General features: G+C 39.1%; 2 protein-coding genes across 2 annotated transcripts; both read right to left on the minus strand.

Annotated features, from left to right (window-relative positions):
* Positions 1-430: 430 nt before the first annotated feature.
* On the minus strand, positions 431-4394 carry irf8 (interferon regulatory factor 8). The gene is made up of 9 exons (XM_030723066.1): positions 4278-4394; positions 3937-4148; positions 3402-3585; positions 3081-3178; positions 2773-2830; positions 2279-2326; positions 1742-2134; positions 1471-1586; positions 431-1298 (listed from the first exon to the last, which is right to left on the minus strand). Exons 2-9 carry the CDS (start codon positions 4105-4107, stop codon positions 1101-1103), a joined length of 1266 nt encoding a protein of 421 aa, XP_030578926.1. The 5' UTR covers positions 4108-4148; positions 4278-4394; the 3' UTR covers positions 431-1100.
* Positions 4395-5762: 1368 nt separating this feature from the next.
* Positions 5763-24022, minus strand: dusp22a (dual specificity phosphatase 22a). Its single transcript, XM_030726411.1, has 7 exons — positions 23684-24022; positions 22588-22621; positions 21913-21995; positions 20301-20350; positions 17361-17435; positions 16972-17143; positions 5763-7408 (listed from the first exon to the last, which is right to left on the minus strand). Exons 1-7 carry the CDS (start codon positions 23702-23704, stop codon positions 7202-7204), a joined length of 642 nt encoding a protein of 213 aa, XP_030582271.1. The 5' UTR covers positions 23705-24022; the 3' UTR covers positions 5763-7201.
* Positions 24023-25236: the final 1214 nt, after the last annotated feature.

Genomic DNA, 25236 nt, shown 5'->3' on the forward strand with positions numbered 1-25236 from the left:
GATGGCCAGCCCCCCTCTGCTTCCTCACCTTTGACCAACTGTCACTTAAATAGTGCTCCAAAATATTAAGTACATTCAAAAAAGAATCAAAAAATGTGTGTGATTTTCATTTAGCTTATAGTTCCAATCATTCCTGAACTACCAAACATGTAGTATAAGGTAATGGAACCCCTGGTTTCATTACAATATGCTTTGGGGATTTATTGGCATATTTTTTAACCCATATAACGTTAATTTCATGCAATTTCTTTGATCTGAATCATGGTACTTTTAGAATTATTGGGAACAAACAGTAACCTGCTGCAACCTGTGCCCATCAGCCCAGTTTTACTGTGAATATACGATTTTGTACAGGTTATGTTTGTATAATGCAACAATCCAAGTTAAACAGAATGGAAGTATGAATATACACAAACAAGCACAAATGTAGTTCAGTAAAAAAGAAGTTTTATTTGAAACATCTACAAAAGGTTGAACTAAAGGTCTGTCATTAAAAAAAAGTCTGATAGTAAAACCTATCGTTCATTTAATGGCACTTTGCATCTAAAACTTTATGCAACTTATCAACTCAACGCTTGATAAAATTGGGTTGTTTATTTAACTGGTCGTCAAACAAGTAAGAAACTCAATCGCAAAAACAGCAAAAAAGAGAATATGAAAATAAAATTTAGTTTTGCAAACTAAATTGCTTTTGTATATCAAACTGCTGTCAAACTCACTCTGCAAAAAAAGACTTTGAATACGAGTGTGTATAGATGTGAAAGGTTTGTTCTGACTTGAGTTGTATGTAATACAGAGGATGAACAAGCATCAATATGCTACTTGTTCTTTTGAGTTGGATAATAACATCTTACAAAAATATATCATCGGTTAGGCATAGTTGCCCTGTGTGTGTACAAAAATAAACATGTATAAAACATTTTTTGGTCACTTTCTAATACTGAGCTTCAGCTTAAAAGTCTTACTGTCAAAGAAGAAATGTGGTCTTTCTTATGTTGCCCCGCCAGCGTATGCTAGAAAAGCACATAATGTCCTTATTATGTTGTATATTCAGTTTAGAACAAGCTGAAGAGCTCTTGTCAGATATTGCTGCTCACACCTTAGGCAGTGATTGGCATGTTGTCCCTGTAACAGGCTGGCCTCTGAGTACCACTGTAGCTGCACAAGTCCTGGTAGATGCGAGCCATCTGGTCAGTGACCACCTCATCAGGCATCTCTAGGTTTGGGTTGTTGCAGTAAGGCTGAGAACGACGCACGTTCATTGTCTCAAGCAGGTGCTGGCAGTTCACTGCAGTGATCTGCCATAGGGAGAAAAGACAAAATTATGATTTTTCTTTTACTCTAAAAATACAGTATTAGCCATAAATAGCCCCTGCCTAAAAAGTTTTGGGGCTGAATAAAAAGTGATATTTATATTGCTTTATTAGTCAGCAGTTTGAGTGAGACATGGTACAACTTCAGGCGTCTTACCTGCACAATGATCAGTTTGCTTTTGGCACTGTTGTGATCATTGAGCTCTTCTCCAAAGCACAGAGTCACTGTTGGATCAGGAGCAGGAATCTGACCCTCCTGATACAGCTGTAGAGCTGGAACATACAAAATAAATGCACAGCTGTTTAGATACTCTGCAAATTATCAGTTCTCCATTCTTGCTTCCTTTAAGCAACAATATAAATCAAATAACTGTTTTTTTTTTTTTTTCTTCTGTGACATGAAAAGTAGAACATACATAGAGCCTCACCTTGAAGAAACCTTCCTGTGTCAAAAATCTTGACAACAGCATCCCTGTCAAGTTTGCCAGGCATTGAGCCGTATTGTGAGCCCACTTCTCCCAGCCCACTCCAGAAGACACGGCTCTGGCACAGCCTTTTGATGTAGATGCCCTCTTGGTTTGCACGGACCAATACACCTCTCTCCAGGTGGCCCAGAAGCTTGCGCGTGACATAGCGCTGTCGTTCAAACTCAATGAGCTCAGCAGGGGGGAAATAAACACTCTGCATGCTGTCTGAACTGTAGAGGGCGCCCCGACCCAGGTGCTGTTGCGGAGAGATTCTGCATCCTTCAGGATGAGTTACGAGTGTGGAGTGCATCAGCTTTCCTCCATAGTAAAAACTGATCATCATTTGGCACAAGGCTGTAAAGAAAAACATTTGGTCGGGTAAATAAATGAAAACAAATGTAACAAAAATAATACAATATAGATGTTGTGTAACCTTCAAGGCTCATCGACAAGCAGATGCCATAAGGTATTTTCATGAATAACAATAAACAAAAATACCTGAACTGAGACTGCTTGATGGCAAAGGGTCCTGATGCAATGGGAAAGCTGTGAAATAGAGGAGGAAGAGGTGTGTTAAGGCCTCTTTTCAAAGCACTGGACACAACCAGTGTCATGTCTTTACTTTGCTGCATCATCAGAAACACAATTTCTCTATTACAATCTCACGAAGAAATAACCACCCTAGTCAGCAAAGTTTAACAGGATGTTAGTCAATTCTTCCATTGCAGAATTCAACAGTCAAGTAAATAACCTCCATCTAGCACCCACAAATGCAGGGACACTGAGTTTTCCATTGGGGTTATTTTGCAAACAAATTAAAGCTTAAGTCTCTCAAAAGCGGAACTGAGTGTCACAACAACAGTGTTATACATGAAGGCTGAGACAAAAAAACACAGGCACGCTGATAGCCACAACACTGGCCAAACTGTGAACTTCATCATTTAATCTAGTTGTGCGTTGTATTGTAAACTGGGTACAAAGTAAAATCTTACCATTGATGCTGCCCTGGGACCAATACTCTGGACTGGCTTGGATGCTACAGCCTTCCTCCTGCAAAAGGACAATAATAAAATAAGATGTCAACAAGCACCTTTGTACACTTTACAGCTGTGAAGAAGTGGGATGGTGTTCACACTGAGTGCAGCAAGCATGAACCCTATGAAGCGTCGCAGGAGACGGCGCAGTGTGGTAAGGGGAAAAAAAAGTGACAAGAAAGCTAAGTGGCAATAAAGGCTAAGTGCATCTAAAGATGTCTGTGGGGGGTGGGGTGACAAAGATTTAAAGTTAGATATAGTCTCACCTCTTTAATGAGCTCTTCTAGCTCAGGGCTGCAGTCCATATCTGTAATCTCACCAGAGCTGGTGGTAGCTGTCACAGCCATCATTGGGCTTTTGCCATCTGTGGGTGAAAGAATAGCACACGGTGACTTAGTTCAAAGTGCAAACATTGCCAGTTAATCAGCTGCACTGACTTTTAATTATTCAGAGCTATAGGAATTGCAATCTGCAGCACATATTTTGCTCTCAGTTCTAATCACAAGTGAAAAAGTATTATTGCTAATTGTGTGATAATAGAGATAATACAGTGTATGGTGAGATATGTCACAATAGCATAAACTCACGCTTTTGCTCTTCTTCAGGAACAATGCGGTATACTTTATAAGGCTCAGAGATGTCAAGCTGTGACCTCTCAGTCACCTCCTCAAAGTCAGGACTTTTATTCAGGGCACATCGAAGTCTGGTCTTCCATGTTGCAGGCTCAGCTTTGTCCCCCTCCTTATACTTGCCTTTAAACACAGCCCAGGCCTGTGAGGATTAAAAAAAAACAAGTGTATATTAAAACTGAAGAATTTAAGAAGAGACATGAAAATATGTTTTTAAACTCTTCTTAAGAAAGAAAGAAAGAAAACCTGATTCACAATTAATCCAAATTTATCGACACTTCACAAGACCTTAACTTTAATTAAAAAAAAAAAGTGCCAACAATTCCATTACAGTCTAAATGACGATCACACACACACAATCAGACTTATGATACAGAAGCGCCGGACAGCTTTAAGAATCTCTACCAAGTTCTGGTTTTAGCGCGCAGCGCTACCAAACTAAAAATGCTCAACGCGAATCTTTAAATGGGACAACATAAGAGTGTTTTTGAACCTTAAAAATGGATGCGTCAACTTCTTGGTTGTAATCCTGTTTTCCTGCGTGTTTCCACGGAATTCGGAACATAGTGCGGCTTTCATCCTCCCACTGGAGTCCAGAATACTGCGCACTTTGGATCTGCTCCATCAGCCATTGCTTCAATCTCCGACCTCCCGAGTTTGACATCTTGATAGTGGAAACTCTCTGCTTAGATGGCTCCTTTGTATCTAAATGTGAAGGATATAGTTTATTAGTTTACCCTTTTTAGGACGTCGTGAAAATGTCTCACTCGAGTCAAATTTTATAAAACGTGAATCATCTTCTCCAAAAGAGAAATCAAAAGTAAAAACACTTACAGATTGACAGGTAGATGAGCTCTTGACACGGCTTGTGATCTTGAAAGGTGGCTCAGTGTCAGATTTAATCAAGTGAGTTCTTCGCAACACACGCCTTTAAACTTTATTGCGCTCCGTGTCATGAATGAATATATTTGGGGCAGGATTTGACAACGCTGCCACACTCAGACCAATGAGAGTACTGACGCTCCAGTGAGACGGCCCATACCGGAAGAGTTGTTCTTCTAACCGTGGGCATTTACAAGAAATGGCCTGACAAAAACGATGGTTGTAAAGCTGTTGCCCACGCTAAATACTGCGTGGACTCGGCGCTATGAATAAACCCGTAAAGTCACAAGTTACCTTGTGCTTTGGGGGATTTCTACTCTCCAGACCAAGGTACTACATCCCTCTGCACCCACTCACCCTGTAATGAGAAAGTTCAGAAAGCTGTGCAGGTAAAATTGGTCAGCTGTCAGTGCGATGGTGAGGTGCACTGATTCCATTTGACAAAGACCCCTGGGAGATATTACCGTGATTTTATTTAAAATTGTTTAGTTTGTTATTTAAAAGTGATGATATGTGAAATATTATTCTAAAAAAAAAAAGAGTGAGGCACAGCGTATTATTAAAAAAAAAAGCCATTTACTATTAATCTTTGTCTATCATAAAATCCCTGTGACATCATTTAGGGACTAATGTGGAGCTGAAAGATGTTTCTGTTAACCTGTTACTGTAACACAGAAACTGACAGTAATTGGATTAGATTTTTTTGTTAGCTTCCATTTCAAACATACACATCAAGCACTCTCATTCTCAGCTTCTCAGTTTTATGTTAACTTATGTTGATATATCAACTTGGATTTTGTCATAGGCCCTTTATGGAATTCTACAAACCAAGCAATTAGATCAAACAACAAAATAGCAAGCTGATTAATTACCGGATTGTATATAAAAATGTCATTTAAATAATTTCATTTGTTAAAAAAGACTTGAAAGGAGATTAGGTTTGATTCAGTTCAATAGACCTGTCATAATAGAAGGAAACAGTATTTCCATATTTTGCTTAATTGTCTAAGTTTCTTCTCTCATCCTGCCAAGAATTACCTTGTCTAGACATGCCTTTGTGATCACATAGCCAATTCACTGAGCTTGTGAAATAATATTTTGTAAATAAATTAGATTTCATTCAGATAGCTGCTACTTAGGTGACAGAACTGAAAATGAACGGATGTCAGAGCAGCCCCACTGGCCCAGCAGGAATGAATTCCAAGGAAAGACTTACACTGTACTTCTTGGAAGTAACCCTGATGCTTTTTTTAAACCTAACATAATGAAACCCTTCAAGAAACAGTTGTGATTAATTTCATTATTCTGACCTTGATCCTTAGCAAAGAACAAAACTGAACTTGTAAAATTCTAACCATGTTTTATCTTCACATATACATTTAGAGGTGTATTGGCTGCTTCTTATTCTTTTTTATAAAGACAAAAAAGACACACCAGGATCTTTACAGGGCAGATTTATTAGCAATTCCATCTCTTCCTCAGTCACTGCATTTCATTATAAAACACAACAAACACCATAAATACCCAATTAAGACAACAAATGTTATCCATGAATCTATAACAGAAATTCTCTAAAAATCTGTTTTGACACAATAAAAAGATAAAATCAGAGCTTCACAAAAATCAGGAAGACTTTAACATTTGGACTGCAGACATCCTTCATTTGTAGTTATAATTTAAATTCAAATTCCCAAAATTCCCAATAACCAGCTATGAATAAACTTAAAGGAACATTTTGCCTTTTTTTAAACGTACTTCTGTGTGTGTCACTCATATTGGTTCATTTGTAATGTCCACAGTGCGGTCTCTATGTGTCAAGTGTGATCAAGTGTGTTTGTGTCAACCTATTTAAAAAAAGTTTGAGTGATCTTTAATCCTGATGAGGGATAACGTGGTTCTCTCAGCCCTGACACAATGAAGAAGCAATTGCTGGGAACCAATAGTGCCATTTCACCTGTTTTTAACTACACACTATTAGTTTATATAAAGACTCTTGTTTGGATGTGGATTGTTGATGGTAGATTTTGTAACAAATGTGGCACAACTGGTGTGTACACAGCCTGGAATTTTCTTTAAGATGAACCAAATGAAAGTGAAAGTGCTACCTATATTGAAAGAACAGTATCTAACTATGTCAAAAAAGGCTGTTAACTGCATGGGCAGCAATAAATTACTTGTTTTATGATGTTTGTTAAGTGGCTCGTACATTAGTCAAAAACCTATGTCCACTGGTGCGTTACATGGCAACAGTGTTTATGATGTATTATGCCTTTATGATGGCTATTTACAAGCAGGATGTATATAATAAAACATTGTGCTGTCAGCACAACGAGCACAGAATACAGTGCTGATTTGCAAACTTGTACATATCAAAAGAAACCATCAATTAAGTTGTAGATTTAACTAAGATTTAACAGGCTGGGCATTTATATAATTAAAGGCAAAATGTTCGTTTAAGAGGGCGTTAATTTGTCATGGCATTAAGGCTGCTGAGCTGAACATTGCAGGAGTCCATGTGGAGATACAGGTGACTCACTATGGCTAAAGTGCTGAGGTGTTTAGAGTAAGGCGTCTGTGAGCACAAATACCCCTGTTTTGTTTGTAGGGCAGTGTGATGGGTACTGTAGTGGATACAGGTCTGTAGCACAATTCTAAATCAACCTCCATTGCTAGCAATAGCAATAACAGATGGAAATAAAGTAAAAACTGCTTGATTCATATGAGAGGATTTATATTATCTCATGCTCTTAGAGTTTTACAAAGACACGTAGGTTAGATATGACTGAGGGTTGATTTGGAAAGGAGTACAGAAATAGTAGGTACTGCTCATTTCCAGACAGCAATGGGCACAACTTTGGCACAACCAGACTTGTGTCTCAGCTGCTGCCTTCATCATCGTCATCATCTTCAGGGTTGGATGACAAGGATGAAAGGCCACTGACACGTATTCCCTGATTTATCCAGCGATGCTCTCCTTCCCTCTGGCTCTCCTGTTGCTCTGTGTACTGGCTCAGCAGGGCACCCACCTGCTCCTGGTCATTGAATGGACTGGGACGAAAACAGGACCGTAACCATGCTCGGTACTGAGGGCAAGAGGGAAAAGAAAAACCCTTAACCAATTAAGATCAAACTACATAATAGTTTCACACAATTACTATATAAATAACTATATAAATATATTAATTTCACATGTAAAGTGAAATATTTAATGCCTTTTTTGCTTTCATCTTAATGATTTATAGTTTATGAAAATTAGAAATCCAGTATCTGGTCAGCAATAATGTGGTCAGCAAACTATTTATTAGCTGCTTTGGCACAGTGGACAGATGCCAAGTCCTGCTGAAAAAGGAAATCTGCATCGTCCTTAAGTTTGTCAGCGGATGGAAGCGTAAAGTGCTCTAAAATCACCCAACATACGACTGTGTTGACTTTGGACTAGATGAAACAGTGGAACAGCCAGCACCAGCAGATGATATGGCACCCCAAATCCTCACAGACTGTGGAAATTTCACACTGGACTACATCCACCTTGGATGCCTCTGCGTGCTTTCTCCAGACTCTAGGACTTTAATTTCCAAATAAAATGCAAATTCTACTTTCATCTGAAAAGACGACTTTGGAGCACTGAGCAACAGTCCAGTTCTTTTCTCCTTACCCGAGACTCCTCTGACATCGTCTCTGGTTCAGGAGTAGCTTGATATTAGCAATGTGACGGTTGTAGCTCCGTTCCTGAAGATGTCTGTGTTTGGTGGCTCTTGATGTATTGAGACCAGCCTCAGTCCACTCCTTTAGAAACTCTCCGAAGTTCTTGATTCAACTTTTCTCTCAAGGCTGCAGTCATCCCAGATGCTTATGCACCTTTTCCTACTACACTTTTCCCTTCCAATCAACTTACCATTAATGTGTTTTCATAAAATACTCTGGAAACAGCAAGTCTTTTCAGCAACAAATTTCTGTGGCTTACTCTCTGTGGGGAGGGTGCTGATGATTGTCATCTGGACAACTGCCAACTCAGCAGCCTTTCCCATGATTGTGGTTGCATATACTGAACTACCGAGAGACACACCAAAGTAAAAAGCGCTTCAATTGTCAGAGTTTATTTTTTTTTTTTTGACTAAACAGTAATTTGAGACACTGGATTTCTGATTTTCATGAACTATAATCCGTAATAATCAAAAGTAAAGCAAAAAAGGTTTCAAATGTTTGATTTTATGTGTAATGAACACAGACTATATTAGTTTATCCTTTTAAAATAAAAATAAAAATAAAATAACTTTTGTACAATATTCTTTTTTTTTTAATGTGCTAGTATAGTGATGTTTTAGTTTCATGCTATAAATTATAACAAGTAACATCAATTTTCCAAAAAGAAAAAAAAAAAATGCAGAGTTCTTTGAGATTTGGTACTTTCTACCACATTTTCAGTGTCTTCAGACAATATGTTAGTCTGCTTAACACTGAGCAACAGGTGGATTATAAGCTATAAATATATATCCACCCGAATTTCATTAGAGGGAATGTTAAAAGTACAGTTTGACCATTTATGCTAAAAAAACTGAATTTACAGAAAGTATTGTAATTAAAATGGTGAAGCACTTGTTTCTCTTTGTATCTGTAAAATGCAACTATTTTGTTCCTCTTTTCCTGCATGTAGTTTGTTTTTTTTGTAGCTCTGTGATCGTACATATTGTAGCTGCTTGTCTACATTTAATTCATCACATGATGTAATCTGTGGGGTGCCATGGCTCCGTTTTCTCCAGAGACCTAGTTAGTGTAAAAATTTTAAACCCACACACACACACACACACACACACACACACACACACACACACACACACCTACAATAGTACATGAATAAATGAAACACTTTAAAAAAATATCAACTGGCATGTGGAGCTGATTCACATGCACTTTGAACCCCAAATCTATAAAATATTTATATTAGAAGTTATATTTTAATTTAAAGCACCAATTAATTTATGTATGATTTAGATGTAATTTAGAGTTTAATCCCATTTTGCTTCTTCACTTTGTTTAAAAAAAAAAAAATGTAGTCGTTACCTGATCTGATCACACAGAAGTGAATTACAATCAGATGATTGTGGTAGACAGTAATGACTATTCAGAGCATTGCAAATTGCCAGTAGTGGTAGTTATTAACAAGTGTGTTACACAGCAGTCTTACTTTGCAGTAGACGTTTCAGTGTTGGTTTAATAAAAAGTTCAAAAAAGGGAGGTGCTGCAATTTCTGAAAATATGACCAGGAATTATTCAATTATTTTGTGCAATACATTACTCTTCAATGAAGTGAAAGTCTCCATCTTCCTAAAATTAGTACTGTCACACTCACCCTAAAAACCAAACAGAACACGACTGACTCATAACATCAACACAACTGTAAAAATTAACAACAGATCAAAGGACCAATTGAAGATAAGCATCAATAAACTCACTAACATCAGAATCCTGTACAATATATATCTGTCATATATATCTTGATAAAATAGAAGTCCTGTCACAAAGTGTTCTTCACACATTTCACGTGGTTGGCAGACTGAAAGTAGAAACTCGTAAAATCAGATGAAGCTCACCCAGTGAGGAATTTATTCAAGTCATAACAATAGTAAATTCTGACAAGGCTCCAGGTCATAACCTAACTGAAGAATAAAGGCAGTAAGACAGATTAGAACCTTTTAAATTCAACAGCCTACTCATAAGCAGATACCACACCTTTGTGCAAGGCACCTTTTTGTATAGATCAAATCATTTTCAAACCTCTTCAACCTCACCACTGCCACCACCCACCAATGCACCTGCACAAACACACTTTCCACTTGTCAGATCTTTATTTTAAAAAAGTGAGTACTTCACTGGCCTAAAATATTATGATCTGTAGCCTCTGCAACAGTCATGTTTAGTACAGCATCAAACAATAATAATAATAATTTATATCTAAGCTCCAGGCTTTTTAGAATGATGACTCTCCCGCACTCTTGCCCTATTTGATTAATTTTAAGAGCGTGTTTTCCTAACCCTCACTGAACTTTTACAGCATGTCTATGGACTACAATGTTTTTGTCATTTATGTATATTGCAGTGTATTTCAAAAACCTTGTTACCATGATGCAGTGGCAGTGCACAAATGTGGTTACAGCTTCATTAAAGACACTGCTGAATATTCTTCATTTTCTCTTTGAGACAAATGTGGGAAAATCGCATACAGAAAACCCATTTCCCCTTAAATCCTCGAAATCAATGCAAGGTCTACAAACAACAAGCTTTTTTTTTTCCAGTCATATTATGTTGCAAGATGCTGACAGTAATGCTTAACACGTGATGAGCAGCACCAAACTAATGCAATCCCAGCAACCCCCCCTGCAGTTCCCCTTCTGTGCTCAGCTACTACTCCAATTCCGATGGAATGGAATCACACAGTTAGAGCATTCACTAAATAAAGTAAAATGATGCAAAATGTTGAAAATACATTTTGCCAGCTCACTTCTGCCAGTCCTACATCATTATCATTATTATCATCATCATCATCATCAATAATAATATCAATTATCATTATCATTATTACTATTATTACTATTACTATTAGGTAAGAGTTTAACAGCAACAGTAATATTGAACTGGAAATTTATGGCTAATACTTTTTTTTTTTTACTATTAACAAACTAATGAAGTAAACTGAACCTATTTGGTTAATAACTGGTGTTTAGATTGTGTTTTGGATGGTTACTGTGAAGTTGCAATAGACACTTATATTTGTTTTAAAGACAGCACTGGCAATTCTGTCAATCGCAAAACTGTGAACTTGGAGACCACAGTTTATGTCCTGTTTCACTCACCATTTAGTTTTATTTTCACTTTGTTTACTTTTTGTTTACTCTGGTTTTCGCTTGCTGTTTGGTTAGGCTTAGGTACCACAATTATTTAATTAGATTGAGGAAGAGATTTGAGTTCACGCCAAAATACAAGTTGGGAGTAGGCCCGGTCTTAATGTTGCCAACAAGTATCTGTCCATTGGATGTATTTCTGAGATGTTAGTGACTTTGACTGAATGACCATATTTAGCACCCTGGAAATACACTGCTCAAAAAAATAAAAGGAACACTCAAATAACACATCCTAGATCTGAATGAATGAAATATTCACACAAAAATCATCAATGGAAATCAAATTTATTAACCAATGGAGGCCTGGATTTGGAGTCACACACAAAATTAAAGTGGAAAAACACACTACAAGCTGATCCAACTTTGATGTAATGTCCTTAAAACAAGTCAAAATGAGGCTCAGTATTGTGTGTGGCCTCCACGTGCCTGTATGACCTCCCTACAACGCCTGGGCATGCTCCTGATGAGGTGGCGGATGGTCTCCTGAGGGATCTCCTCCCAGACCTGGACTAAAGCATCCGCCAACTCCTGGACAGTCTGTGGTGCAACGTGACGGTGGATGGAGCGAGACATGATGTCCCAGATGTGCTCAATCGGATTCAGGTCTGGGGAACGGGCGGGCCAGTCCATAGCTTCAATGCCTTCATCTTGCAGGAACTGCTGACACACTCCAGCCACATGAGGTCTAGCATTGTCCTGCATTAGGAGGAACCCAGGGCCAACCGCACCAGCATATGGTCTCACAAGGGGTCTGAGGATCTCATCTTGGTACCTAACAGCAGTCATGCTACCTCTAGCGAGCACATGGAGGGCTGTGCGGGCCTCCAAAGAAATGCCACCCCACACCATTACTGACCCACTGCCAAACCGGTCATGCTGAAGGATGTTGCAGGCAGCAGATCGCTCTCCACGGCGTCTCCAGACTCCTGTCACGCCTGTCACATGTGCTCAGTGTGAACGTGCTTTCATCTGCGAAGAGCACAGGGTGCCAGTGGCGAATTCGCCAATCCTGGTGTTCTCTGGCAAATACCAAGCATCCTGCACGGTGTTGGGCTGTGAGCACAACCCCCATCTATGGACGTTGGGCCGTCATACCATCCTCATGGAGTCAGTTTCTAACTGTTTGTGCAGACACATGCACATTTGTAAATGGACTAGTTCTTATATAGCGCTTTTCTACTCAATCAGAGCACTCAAAGCGCTCAAAGCGTGGCGTGCTGGAGGTCATTTTGCAGGGCTCTGGCAGTGCTCCTCCTGCTGCTGGGTTGTTGCCCTCCTACGGCCTCCTCCACGTCTCCTGGTGTACTGGCCTGTCTCCTGGTAGCGCCTCCAGCCTCTGGACACTACGCTGACAGACACAGCAAACCTTCTTGCCACAGCTCGCATTGATGTGCCATCCTGGATGAGCTGCACTACCTGAGCCACTTGTGTGGGTTGTAGAGTCTGTCTCATGTTACCATGAGTGTGAAAGCACCAACAACATTCAAAAATGACCAAAACATCAGCCAGAAAGCATAGGTACTGACAATTGGTCTGTGGTCCCCACCTGCAGAACCACTCCTTTATTGCCAATAATTTCCACCTGTTGTCTATTCCATTTGCACAACAGCGTGTGAAATTGATTGTCAATCAGTGTTGCTTCCTAAGTGGACAGTTTGATTTCACAGAAGCTTGATTTACTTGGAGTTATATTGTGTTGTTTAAGTGTTCCCTTTATTTTTTTGAGCAGTGTATTTTCCAGACCAGATGTTACCATCGGAAATTAAATTTCAAATTTAAAGGGGTAATATTATGCTAATTTACATTGCCATGTTTCTAATTCTGGACTCGATCTAGTATCTTTGTGCCATTCAGAGTTTAAAAAAAAAATTATTATTTATTTTCTACTGAGCTTTGGTGGTAAATGGACCAGTTCTTATATTGGGCTTTTCTTCACGCAGAGCACTTTATACAACATGCCTGATTCACCCATTCATACACTTTTCTATGCCTAAGTGCTTTCTATCTAACATTTACACACATTCACTCTCCAATGAATGCAGCAGGCAGAAACTTGGGGTTCAGTATCTTGCCCAAGGATACTTTGGCATGTAGACTGGAGCAGCCAAGGATCAAAATACCAACCTTCCTATTAGCAGATGATCTGCTCTACCTCCTGAGCCACAGCCACTCCTGCAGCCCCCTCAGTTCCTACTCTATCTTAAACTAGCAACTTTAGCTTCCTTCCGCCTTTTAAGCAAAATTTATTTTGACTGGCTGCCTTTAAAAAAACAGAATAATTGAACAGTAGGTAAATGGGGTGTCTGTGCTCACAGCCAGAGAGCTGTGTGCTTGAGATGACCATATTTGAGATAAGCCCACTCTGAAATCACACTGAGCCAAATCTAGGAAAAAAAACAAACAAACAAAACAGAGCAGTCTTTGACCTATGCTTTGAGCTCACAGGATTACTTATATAAAGGAATGTCCATAACTGAGTGGCAACATTACCATCTTTGGAACAATAGGTTGGGATGTGAATCTCTGGTCAGTAATTGTAGCACTGGGAGTCCCCAGGCTAGCTCCCCAGTGCTATCCAAATCTACCTCAGAACATAAGTGAGAGTCACTATCCATATTACCAGTATCACTGAAACCTATGAGCTCATAGATTCCACTACAACAGTAATCTTAGAAACACTTTGGTTTAAGATTAAAAAAATGCACATGGAGAAAGCCACCCTGTGAAGAAGAATGCATGGATAGAAACTAAAACAAGATGCCCATAACTGAGGTTCTAGAAACTGACAGACAACGGCTCACAGCTCTGGCCGCTAGGCTGAGGAGATACACCAGAGAAGCAGAGGGTAAGAATAAATGGCCTGTTCTCCAAAGACCCATCCAGTGTGTACTCTCAGCTGCAAGAGAACAACAGTATGAGGGCAGACCCCACGCAGAGCTGAGACTGAAACAATACAATCATCTGGAAGATCATCTGACATAACACCAAGCCTACGAGCAGAACACAGCAACCTCCCAGAACAAGAACCAGTCAACTTCACAAAGGCAGACATCCAACGAGTCTCCGGAATGAAGAACTGGCCAGCCCCAAGACCTGACACGATCCATACCTAATGGCTGAAGTTAATGGCACTCCACAAAAGTCTGGAAGCACAAATAAGTGGGCTGCTAACAGCAGGTACTCATCCAGACTGGCTAACACCAGAGGATGAAAACACCAGCTACTGTTTGACCGAGCAGTACACCAGAACCCTAAAACCAGGCAGACCAACCTGAGCATTGCCTGGATTGATGACAAGAAAGTCTACGACTCAGTGCCCCACAAATTACAAAAACCTCCAGAAGGTAAGAAGGATGCTGAGAAGCCAGCTCAATAGTAGGAATAAGATCTGAGCTACTAATACATATGCCGTAATGGTCATCAGAAACCCAGTGAGAAGAATAAGCTAGCCACAGGAGGACATAGATGCCACTGATGTCAAGAAAAGTGTCAGAAAAACACCTCACAATGCACTGAAGTCTCCATCCAAAGTCCAGCACCCTGAGGCTCCACAAGTAACAGAAAGAGGGAGGGCAAAGACTAATGAGTGTCAGAGCCACAATCCAGGAGGAAACATGGAGCACCTATGACTACATCACAAAGATGCCCCCCTGAAATGAACTGCACCAAAAGTGCCTCAGGCAGCTGAAGACAGACAGTTATGAGGAACAGGAGGAAGAACTATCATGGAAGACCAAGCCCCTGCATGGGATGTAACATCAACAGATAGAGGAAGTGGTTGATTTCAAGAAATCCTACCAGTGGCTAAAAAAGGCCAGCCTAAAGGACAACACAGAGGCTCTGATGAAGGCAGCAGCCCTGAGCACCAGATCCATAGAGACAGGAGTTTACCAACGCTGAAAGCTGCAGGCTGTGCAATTGTGCCCCAGAAACTATCTAGCAGATAGTAGCAGAATATAAGATGCAAGCCGGGACAGCAAGGCACAACCAAGTTCCTGGGATAGGAACATCTGTGTCACATATAGTGTAATGTTACCACTACACACACTGTTTGCATTCATGAAACCTGGACACAACTGGGTGTTACACCAGGACAATCAAGTCAATCACACAGCAAATATGTTTGGCACAACAGTACACTCAGATCATGACTGTGATTGCAAAAGCTGACAGACAAGACAGACTTAAAAAAAAACAAAAAACAAAACAGAAACAAAAAACCCACATACACACACATATGAAAACTGGATTTGTAACGGATAGAGCAGGCTAACATTAAGCTTCTGGAATGGCCTTCCCAAAGCCCCAACCTCAACCCTACTGAAAGTTTGTGGACTGTGCTTAAAAGCTGGGACTGTGCCAGGAAACCAAACTCTACCAATTCTGCTAAGGAGAGAGGTCAAATATCCAGCCAGAATTATACTAGAAGCCTGCTGATTGCTACCAAAAGCATCTGATAACTTGATAAAGAACATTTAACTAAATAATAATGAGGGTGTATGTAGATAGTTGAGCCTGCATTTACACTTTTGACCCAATGTGGATTAGAGATAATATAAAATAAATTCAAACTAGTGCACCCAATTCTTGTTTTTTTAAAGTCATTAAAGATGTATGATGCATAATCATTCCAACCAGGGAAAAGAACAGTTCAATGAAATAATTAAAAGCCCCAAATTACCATCACATCCATGGCCATAATGAGTGTATGTAAACTTCTGACCATATTCTGTGTGTGTGTGTGTGTGTAAATAAGAAAAGAAAAAAAAAAAACAATGTATCTTTTAATATAAATGGTAATATTCTGAAAGTGGACAAATCAAAACTTAAAGCATTACAAGAACATTTTTTGTTTGTGAGCACAGATTAGTTACCCCTTTAAAAAAAAAAAAAAGCCACACAAAGCTGTGAAGCTGCTGGCAGCAAAAACTAAACAAAACTCAAGTGACTCGTTAGAAAGGTGAGAAATACAATGATAAGGTACGTGAGATACAGTAGAGGAACATTTGAAGCACTTGTGAACATGAGGTTAGTATTGAGATGTATTACTCATTACATGCAATATTATGAACTTACAGAGTATTTTACATACTGTATTACTTATTCACAAGGTTTTGTGTACAAAAGACCACTATGCCTTTTTGAGAATAAAATATTTAAGGGTTTTTAAACCACTGAATATACCAAGAATATATAAATAAATATATAAATAAATAAATATATATATATATATATATATATATAGTAGCTCAGGAATGCATGAAGTAGTTTCAAAAGATTCATGTTATGTCTAATAAACAGGAGAATGTACTGTGGTATGTATTTTTTCTCCCCCCTTTAATTACTCCTACACGTCATGGTTTACTTTCCAGCTATAACTGTGAATCTCAGTTCTGTCAAATTAAATAAATAATCCAGATGATTTACTATCCTCTACAGAAATAACAAGCAATAGCAAAACAATAAATATAAGTATGCATGAGTTGAACAGGTTAACAGTTGCTAGGCTGACCACAGACTGCCTGTACAGTGTAATACTGTATGTGTCATATCCTGTGAGCATGTGTGCGTGTGGCTTTGTATCAAAAATACAGAATGCAAATATACCCCAAAGCTACTGCTAGAAAAAGGCTTAAATACCCCCTTTAGGCTGAAACATTGCGTTAATAAAAGGGATTTGGATGCATTCTGCAGGTTGTGTACATTATGTGTGCATTCATGATTTCTCTGTTTCTTTGCATATTTACCTCTGACACTTGTGTAGTCTGGTACTCCTGCAGCTGCTGCTGGAAGCCATAGTTTGGGCCAACAAAGGAACGAACAGCTTTGACCGCAGACAGACACTCCTCCCAGCTGTAGTTGGTGACAGTCATCAAGTAGGCCACCACCATGGTAGTGCTTCGTGATACACCTGCAAGGCTGCAGGAATACAAAGGACATTTGGCTTATTTGGTTCTTTTCATTAAGCAGCTGGCTGTTTAATATCATATTTCCTACTGTTAACAGGTAAATGAATGGAACAGGCAACAAATTACACCTTCATGGCATGCTGATTGTGAAAATGCCTAAAACAGACTGCTGATCTGTTCTTGTTTTGATACATGCTTTCAGTACGGAGCTGGATATAAATACCTACCAGTGTACTAGACAAGATCCACCATTCACACGGCATTCGTGGATGAAGCTAATGCACTCTTTAAAATGCTGTAGGCTGGAAAGAAATGTAAAAAGACATTAAAGTGAATCAACGTAGAATTGCTCAAACTGAAAAAATACAGTTCACTTTTACTAAGGTCATAGTAGCCTGTACGTCTAAAGCTAAAAATGGATTACACATTATAGGATATGAGAAAGGCCACCTTGAACTGAAACTATGCTGGAAGGCTCTAACATTGTGGTTCTATATAGGTTGCTTAAACCATAATAATATACTAAGATTGGCTGTAGAAACTGAAGATTACTCTCAGATATAGAGACAAGTTCGGTTAGTTTCAAAGGATTCATGTTATATCAAAGAAACAGCAGAACGTGCTGTGGTCTGTTTTTTTTGTGTTTTTTTTCCTGCTTTAACTACTCCAAGCTGTCATGTGAGAAAAAGGTTGGGTATGCTCAAACAGAGAGTCTGTGGTCGACCAGAGCACAGACAGTAGGAACAGACAAGGGAAGTAAATGTCGTTTTGTCTATCTGCAAAATTTCATCTGCTTCCAGCTTTGATTTATTCTGTGCCTGAATGGGATCAAAGGCATCATTTTAACTTTACAACAAAAATAAAGCAAATGCCACCTCATGGCAAGAGATTACAAATGGGTAAATGGACAAAATTAATTGCTGCTTATTGTAAAAGAGCACAAAACTCTTCTAATACAAAGCAGCATAATGAAATGCTACTGCTCTTCAAATATCCTCCTTGTGCACCGTCAGGAAACACTGCTGGTATTTTACATAATCAAGAAGTGCATGGCTGATAGCACTGTCTCCTGAGGACCAGCTGCTGGTTACTCAATAGCAGACAGAGTAACAGACTGGGGCTAAAATAGACTGCCACTTTTCTTTTTTCCTCCTTCCTGAGATCCAAACTCTTCTTTAAAAGATGTCTCCTCAGCACTTTGTTCTGTCATCCTAGCACAGAAGTTTCCGGTAGTCTTGTTTAATATGCAGAAAACTAAGTTGTGACAAAACATTTAAGGTTAAATAGAGCTGAATACAGAATGTCTGTGAGAAGGACACTGGAACAAAAATAAGCTGCTAGGCCACTGTATGTTTAATATGCAGAATGAGCTTCTGCAATTCTATGCTTTTAAACTATAACCATATACTGATATACTTAAAAAACATTTTAAAACAAACAAAAGCACTGCATTAGTTATGACCACAGCACAACATGTTGATGCAAATGCAAAAGTTTACACCTTCATGGTCAATGCACACTGTACATTCAAACTAATGCAGGCTTCTCAGAGAAGGTTCAAAAAAGGGGAACCCCTGACTCTCTACAAATATCTACATGCATTGTTAGCAGCTATATAAATATCATTTAATGCTATTTAAATTAAGTATTCACTGTGTTGTGTGTGAATTCCACAAAACACTGATATCCCAAAATGCACCACAGCTCAAATAGCCTAAAAATGCCTGCTAGATGTCAGACACATTTATATTGTTAAGCCCCTTGTCACCTGCTGCATGCCTAACAAAAAAAAAAAAAAAAAAAAAAAAAGGTTGTTTCTGCAGCCTGGACAGAGTTTTGTTAGTTTTGTTTTATTAATATTATTTACATGTTTTATGACTAGTGTCTAATGTTTACTGTCACTTTCGTTTTCTTCTTAATTTTTTTTTTTCTGTATGGTATTTGATGAAACCTAGTGAGGAAGTAACAAAACAAACCAAGGTTAACCCTTTTCTACTCAGCGGAAGTAATTGTAGAAGTTAAGGTTTTTCAGGCAGTTCCAAACTTCTGCACAGTTTCTGCTGTGTACCTTCAACATGGGAAAGGCTATCAAATGTGATGATAGGGGCCCCTAGATCATGGCATGCATGGTGGGGCGGCAGTTGGCCTCACCCTCCCATCACTCAGACCAGTGATTGTGACAGAGGGGGTTTATTAAAGCCCTGGGTGGTCGATGCAAACAGCCAGATGTCACACTTAGGTTTCCTTCCTCTGCTGCCTGAGGGAAGGACGCTTGATTGCGACAGTGGAGGTCAGACATCTCCAGCCCAACAATCATCAACTTCCAACCACCCACTAAACCTCGATTCTCGTTAAGTTACATTTCACTCAGCTCTACTTTTTTTTTTTTTTGACAAACTAAAGCAAATAAAGTTCCTCTTCAGATCCAGCAAGATAATTTCAGTAACTGTGGAGCTCAAAGTAACGCTGAGATTTTTTTTGGTCTAACAAGATAAAGTCTATCGGAAAACGCACTGGAGATTTATCAAATTCCTACTGATATCCCAGTTGTACCTGTGCAAGAATGCTGACCAATCATATAAGGTATCAGTGTAGACATAACAATATAAGTCCTCTTCAACTCCAACAAAGACCTCAAAGTAAGCATCAATCAGGGTCACAAGATACAAAAGTTTAGCATTGGTGATTAAACTACAACTGATTAATATTTCTACACTATCACCTCAGTTCATTCTTCAGACTTAAAGGCCAAAAAAAAAAAAAAAAAGAACTTTTACTGCTGTGACTAATATTTTGTGTTAGCGCAGCTGCCAGAGCAGTGAGACAGCTCATGTGTCTTTCGACAAGTCTGACTCCAGATGAACAGTGACACACTGAACATGCTTACTCAATTGTTATTTTTTCATTTAACCTTTCTCTCACAGACACGCAAAAAATAAAACCCTCTTTTTGCTCAATCTTTAGGAACAGGATAAAATGACATTAAAATAACATTAAATTATCTTAATCTGTCATTAGATGGATATAACTATTATCTGCTGCTGCTGCTCTTCTCCTTTCCTATAAACTGCATAAATTTTTACACTCGCAGAAGAAATCAGTAAAGACACTGTAGGGAAAAAAATATCCACCAATCTTTGTAAACCTTTGTGTATGTGTTTACTTACAGGTTCTGGCTGGAAGCATCGGAGGCATGAATGCAAAGGTAGGTCATGTCCTACAAAAGATTAATGGGGAAAAAGTTAGACAACAAAATATAAGAAAAGTTTTATATCACTAAAAAACAAAACATTTTTTAAGTGAATTAGTAACATGATGGGTTATAAAAAGAGCATCTCAGAAAGGTGGAGTCTTCAAGATTGGGAGAAAAAGAGTTTTTCAAATTATAATATTTTGAGATTTAATTACCTACAGTATATAATATAATTTAAACAATGACATTATAGATACTAAAGAAATCAGTGTATGCAAGTAACAAGCTGAAAACTAGTAGTAACCCGTATGTAGCACTTCATTAAAGACAGATATGACTCCACCATAGAGATCATTACATGACCTCAGAAACACTTCTGGAAGCAACCATTAGTGAGCACAGTTTGTTGATGTAGTCACAAATAAAACTCTATCATTCAAATACTGCTGCCACAAGCTTATTTATGATGGACTGTGGTAAAGTGGAAAATTGTTTTGTGGTGAAAATCTGAAATTCTTCACGGAAATTAGGATGCTGGTCCCTTTGGAGTACAGAGGAGAGGAACTATCCAGCTTGTTATCACTGCACACTTTAGACCCTATCACTTGTGATGTTACTGGGGTTCATATACACTCATGGCATGGGTAACGTGCACATTAATACTGAACAACATAGGTTTTATCACAACAAAAGCTACCAAAAGCTTTCTGCATTTAAAAAATCAGCATATGTCAGTAGTAAAAGTGCTTCTGTGCTCAACTGGCCAGACTGGAGTTCAAGCCCATCACCTTCTTTTTAAAAAAAAAAAAAAAAAATTCTGGCAAAAATACATGACAAAACAGGCTCCAAACAGTTGAGAAGCTTAATTTACATATAAAGAAAAACTTTTTATATAAATATACACATAATTACAGTAATTGGTGTCCTTAGTTTCTAAACATTTACAGATTGTTAAAATAGGAAGTGGTGCACACAGTAGTAAATATGCCTCTTTTCTAAAAGATATTGCTGGAATCAGTTTCAAAATGAATGCAAATTTATTTTCAGTATTTCTTTTGTTGTATTTGTATGATTTTCAGTTAAGATACAGGGTTTTATTTACACAGCATCCCAACTTTTTGGAAGCAGGGTTGTACACACATACATACATACATACATATATAATGTGTGCCCTTAGTCTTGGTCTACATCTGACACCCAAAACAATTTATCACATTTACAGTGAGCCATGTGTGAAACCAGAGAATGTGAAGCTATAACAGTGAACATTGCTGTTCGTAAATCATGTTTCTCACACTTATTTCTTTACCAGCTGAGGAAAGTTTACACAGTTTCAGACATTATAAGCTTCAGTCTCTTCACACACACATGCACTTCATTATTGTAACTGTCAATCTCAGTCTCACAACTTCAAGGCAGTCCAACCATAACTCATCACCACCACCAGCTGGCTGTAAGCACTAATTGCATCATTAAAGTTGCATGCGTGATCTTACCAAAATTTCAAGATAAGATTTTCCACAGTTAGTAGTAGTCTGAGGTATAACGCATCCAGAAATACCAACCAACCATGGTTTCCTACTAACCTCAAACACAGGTGTAGCATTGTTGTACACAGACAGGATGTGTGTGATGCCATTCTTAGATAAACTCTCTCTGTTTTCTGCATCTGTGACAAGCAGAAAGGGGAACATATCTCAACAGGCCCTTTGGTAAGAATTTCACACAAACAATAATGACTTTGTTCGGTTACAGAAGCTGGTCTGTGAGCAGTTTGTTATCCTGCAACATTATTTGGTCCAGTTAGGCTTGTGGTCACTTGTTCCTGTCATTTTAGCTATATTTAGCCTTTATACTCTTCGTGTCATCGAGGCAGCTAAAGTTAGAATGCTCTGAATGCCACATTAACTGGAAGAGGTTGTGTCGGGCTAGGGAATGTAACACATGGCTCTTGACTCTAAATTTTATGCCACACATTCCAGCATTTTAATTTTCTTGTCAGTGAGATACTATTAATTTTTAGCAAAAAATTTATATGCTTCAAAAGGAAAAGCTTATGTTAAAAATATGCTTCCATCTGCTTATGTAGAAGATTACTTTATGTTGAGTTAGAATTACCATTAATTCAATAATATTTGAGAATTAATGGTAATATGTGAAATGCGCTCAGAGCAAAATATTGTGCTCTAATGCCACACCTTCATTAATTTATTATTATAGCCTCGTGACTAGCAACAAATCTATGTACATGTTTGTCTTACCTCTTATATTCCCAAGGTAGAGTCCATCAACGACCTGTGAAGAAGCAGTCACAGACATGTTGCATTTAGATGTTCATTACAGTTGGGCTTCAAGAGGTTCACATGAAAAGAACAAATGTTCTGGTTCGAGCCAGATTGGCTTTAAAGCTTAAGGCTTAAGATCCAAGTTGGGCTACGAGCAAAGGAAACGTTCCCTTATGGCCATACAAGGCTTGAAGCAATGATGCATGATTATCAGAATGAGGTGATGGGTGGCAAGCAGCCATTTAGTGTTGCTGTATAACTTTGGTACATCTATTAAACAGTAGGTGTATGAAGATAATTAGATGCTGGATTGACTAATGACATGAATTTCACTACAGCAACATGAACACTGTTGTGGCAGTTAAGAATTCGTCCCCCTAAAGGACGAATTTATCTACTTATTCAAAGTATTTTAAAATGTATATAAAGTCATCATATTTTAAAGCAGAAGTTCCACTTAGAATGTTTTCTTTTCTTTAAATTGACTGAGGATTGAAGTAATTTAGCATGTTAGGAGGGAACTATGAACTATTACTTGACAATGATACTGCAAGTCACTACATCAAAATAGGGCGTGCAGACACAACCTAAAGTAACAGTATTGTAAGTTAGCGTCTCAGGCTGCCACAGCAGCCCTGCATGCATTTAAAATGTTTCGCTTTATGGTTGTTTTTTCACTGGGAGTAAAGCCCAGCCCTCCAGTTGATAGCTAGTATCCAAACTCACCGCCTTGTGGAGGAGAATTATTTGCATTTAACCATACCGGAACTTATAAATGAATCATAAACTAGTGGTGATAAGACCTGAAACCAGATCTCAGCCCAGAGGCTGAATTGAATTTATTTTACAAATTTACTTAAGATCTCCAAATGTGAGTTGTCTGGAGCACTACTTTTTTATTTTCACATCCCACGGTGACACCGTGGGACAGGGGAGAACGTGTCACGTGATTGATTAGTGACGACTGATTGGCGCTGGCGTTTATCAGACACGCTTTGTGGACTTTTACCACCAAAAACAACCACAAATAGCGTAACATCGAGACACAAAGACCAAAATTGTGCAAGCCTACCTTATTCATTCCATTGCCCATGATGACCCTGGATCAGTCTGTGGCTAGCTACGGGACTTTGTGTTAAGGAATCACGGTATGTTTACATGGACTTTGAATCTAAAACGCGAGGCGAGACTGTATGACTGGACTAACTCATTAAGCGACGAATGACCTTCGTTTTAGACGCTACCTTTGCCTTCTGTTCAACACCATTATTAGATCAAATTGCTTTAAAAAATGTCGTATTTATTTCAGCTTTGACCTCGTCTCAGCTCCGAGAACAGTTCCGTTTTGCTGTATCGTCTTCCGGATTGTTTTGACGTGAAACAGCTGCAGCTGCGGCTTCATCCGGCGCGTGACATCATAGCACGGTGCAGTCAACCTGGCTGTGCTTTCATGGCTAAATTGGACCAGCCTGGTGGCCAATCTTAACTGCACATTGCACCAGTAAGAGCAAAGTGTGAAGGTTCAATTAGCAGGGTAAGAGCACAGTTTTGCTCAAAAATATTGCAATGCACACAACATTATGGGTGACATACCAGAGTTCAAAAGAGGAAAAATTGTTGGTGCACGTTTTGTTGGCGCATCTGTGACCAAGACAACAAGTCTTTGTGATGTACCAAGAGCCACAGTATCCAGGGTAATGTCAGCATACCACCAAGAAGGACGAACCACATCCAACAGGATTAACTGTGGACGCAAGAGGAAGCTGTCTGAAAGGGATGTTCGGGTGCTAACCCGGATTGTATCCAAAAAACATAAAACCACGGCTGCCCAAATCACGGCAGAATTAAATGTGCACCTCAACTCTCCTGTTTCCACCAAAACTGTCCGTCGGGAGCTCCACAGGGTCAATATACACTGCCGGGCTGCTATAAACAAACCTTTGGTTACTCGTGTCACTGCCATACGTCGGTTTCAATGGTGCAAGGAGCGCAAATTTTGGGCTGTGGACAATGTGAAACATGTATTGTTCTCTGATGAGTCCACCTTTACTGTTTTCCCCACATCCGGGAGAGTTACGGTGTGGAGAAGCCCCAAAGAAGCGTACCACCCAGACTGTTGCACGCCCAGAGTGAAGCATGGGGGTGGATCAGTGATGGTTTGGGCTGCCATATCATGGCATTCCCTTGGCCCAATACTTGTGCTAGATGGGCGCGTCACTGCCAAGGACTACCGAACCATTCTGGAGGACCATGTGCATCCAATGGTTCAAACATTGTATCCTGAAGGCGGTGCCGTGTTATCAGGATGAAAATGCACCAATACACACAGCAAGACTGGTGAAAGATTGGTTTGATGGACATGAAAGTGAAGTTGAACATCTCCCATGGCCTGCACAGTCACCAGATCTAAATATTATTGAGCCACTTTGGGGTGTTTTGGAGGAGCGAGTCAGGAAACGTTTTCCTCCACCAGCATCACGTCGTGACCTGGCCACTATCCTGCAAGAAGAATGGCTTAAAATCCCTTCTGACCACTGTGCAGGACTTGTATATGTCATTCCCAAGACGAATTGACGCTGTATTGGCCGCAAAAGGAGGCCCTATACCATACTAATAAATTATTGT

Source organism: Archocentrus centrarchus, chromosome 3, assembly GCF_007364275.1.
Source record: "Archocentrus centrarchus isolate MPI-CPG fArcCen1 chromosome 3, fArcCen1, whole genome shotgun sequence".
In the NCBI taxonomy this organism is placed as follows: domain Eukaryota; kingdom Metazoa; phylum Chordata; class Actinopteri; order Cichliformes; family Cichlidae; genus Archocentrus; species Archocentrus centrarchus.

Coding starts and splice junctions, on each gene's coding strand:
- irf8 (XM_030723066.1), bottom strand. CDS start 4,107: ATGTCAAACTCGGGAGGTCGGAGATTGAAGCAATGGCTGATGGAGCAG. Junction 3,179..3,401: donor TCCTGAAGAAGAGCAAAAGC/GTGAGTTTATGC, acceptor TTTCACCCACAG/ATGGCAAAAGCCCAATGATG. Junction 1,587..1,741: donor CACAGGAAGGTTTCTTCAAG/GTGAGGCTCTAT, acceptor TGTATGTTCCAG/CTCTACAGCTGTATCAGGAG.
- dusp22a (XM_030726411.1), bottom strand. CDS start 23,704: ATGGGCAATGGAATGAATAAG. Junction 20,351..21,912: donor ATGCTACACCTGTGTTTGAG/GTTAGTAGGAAA, acceptor AATCTTTTGTAG/GACATGACCTACCTTTGCAT. Junction 17,144..17,360: donor GGATCTTGTCTAGTACACTG/GTAGGTATTTAT, acceptor GTATTCCTGCAG/CCTTGCAGGTGTATCACGAA.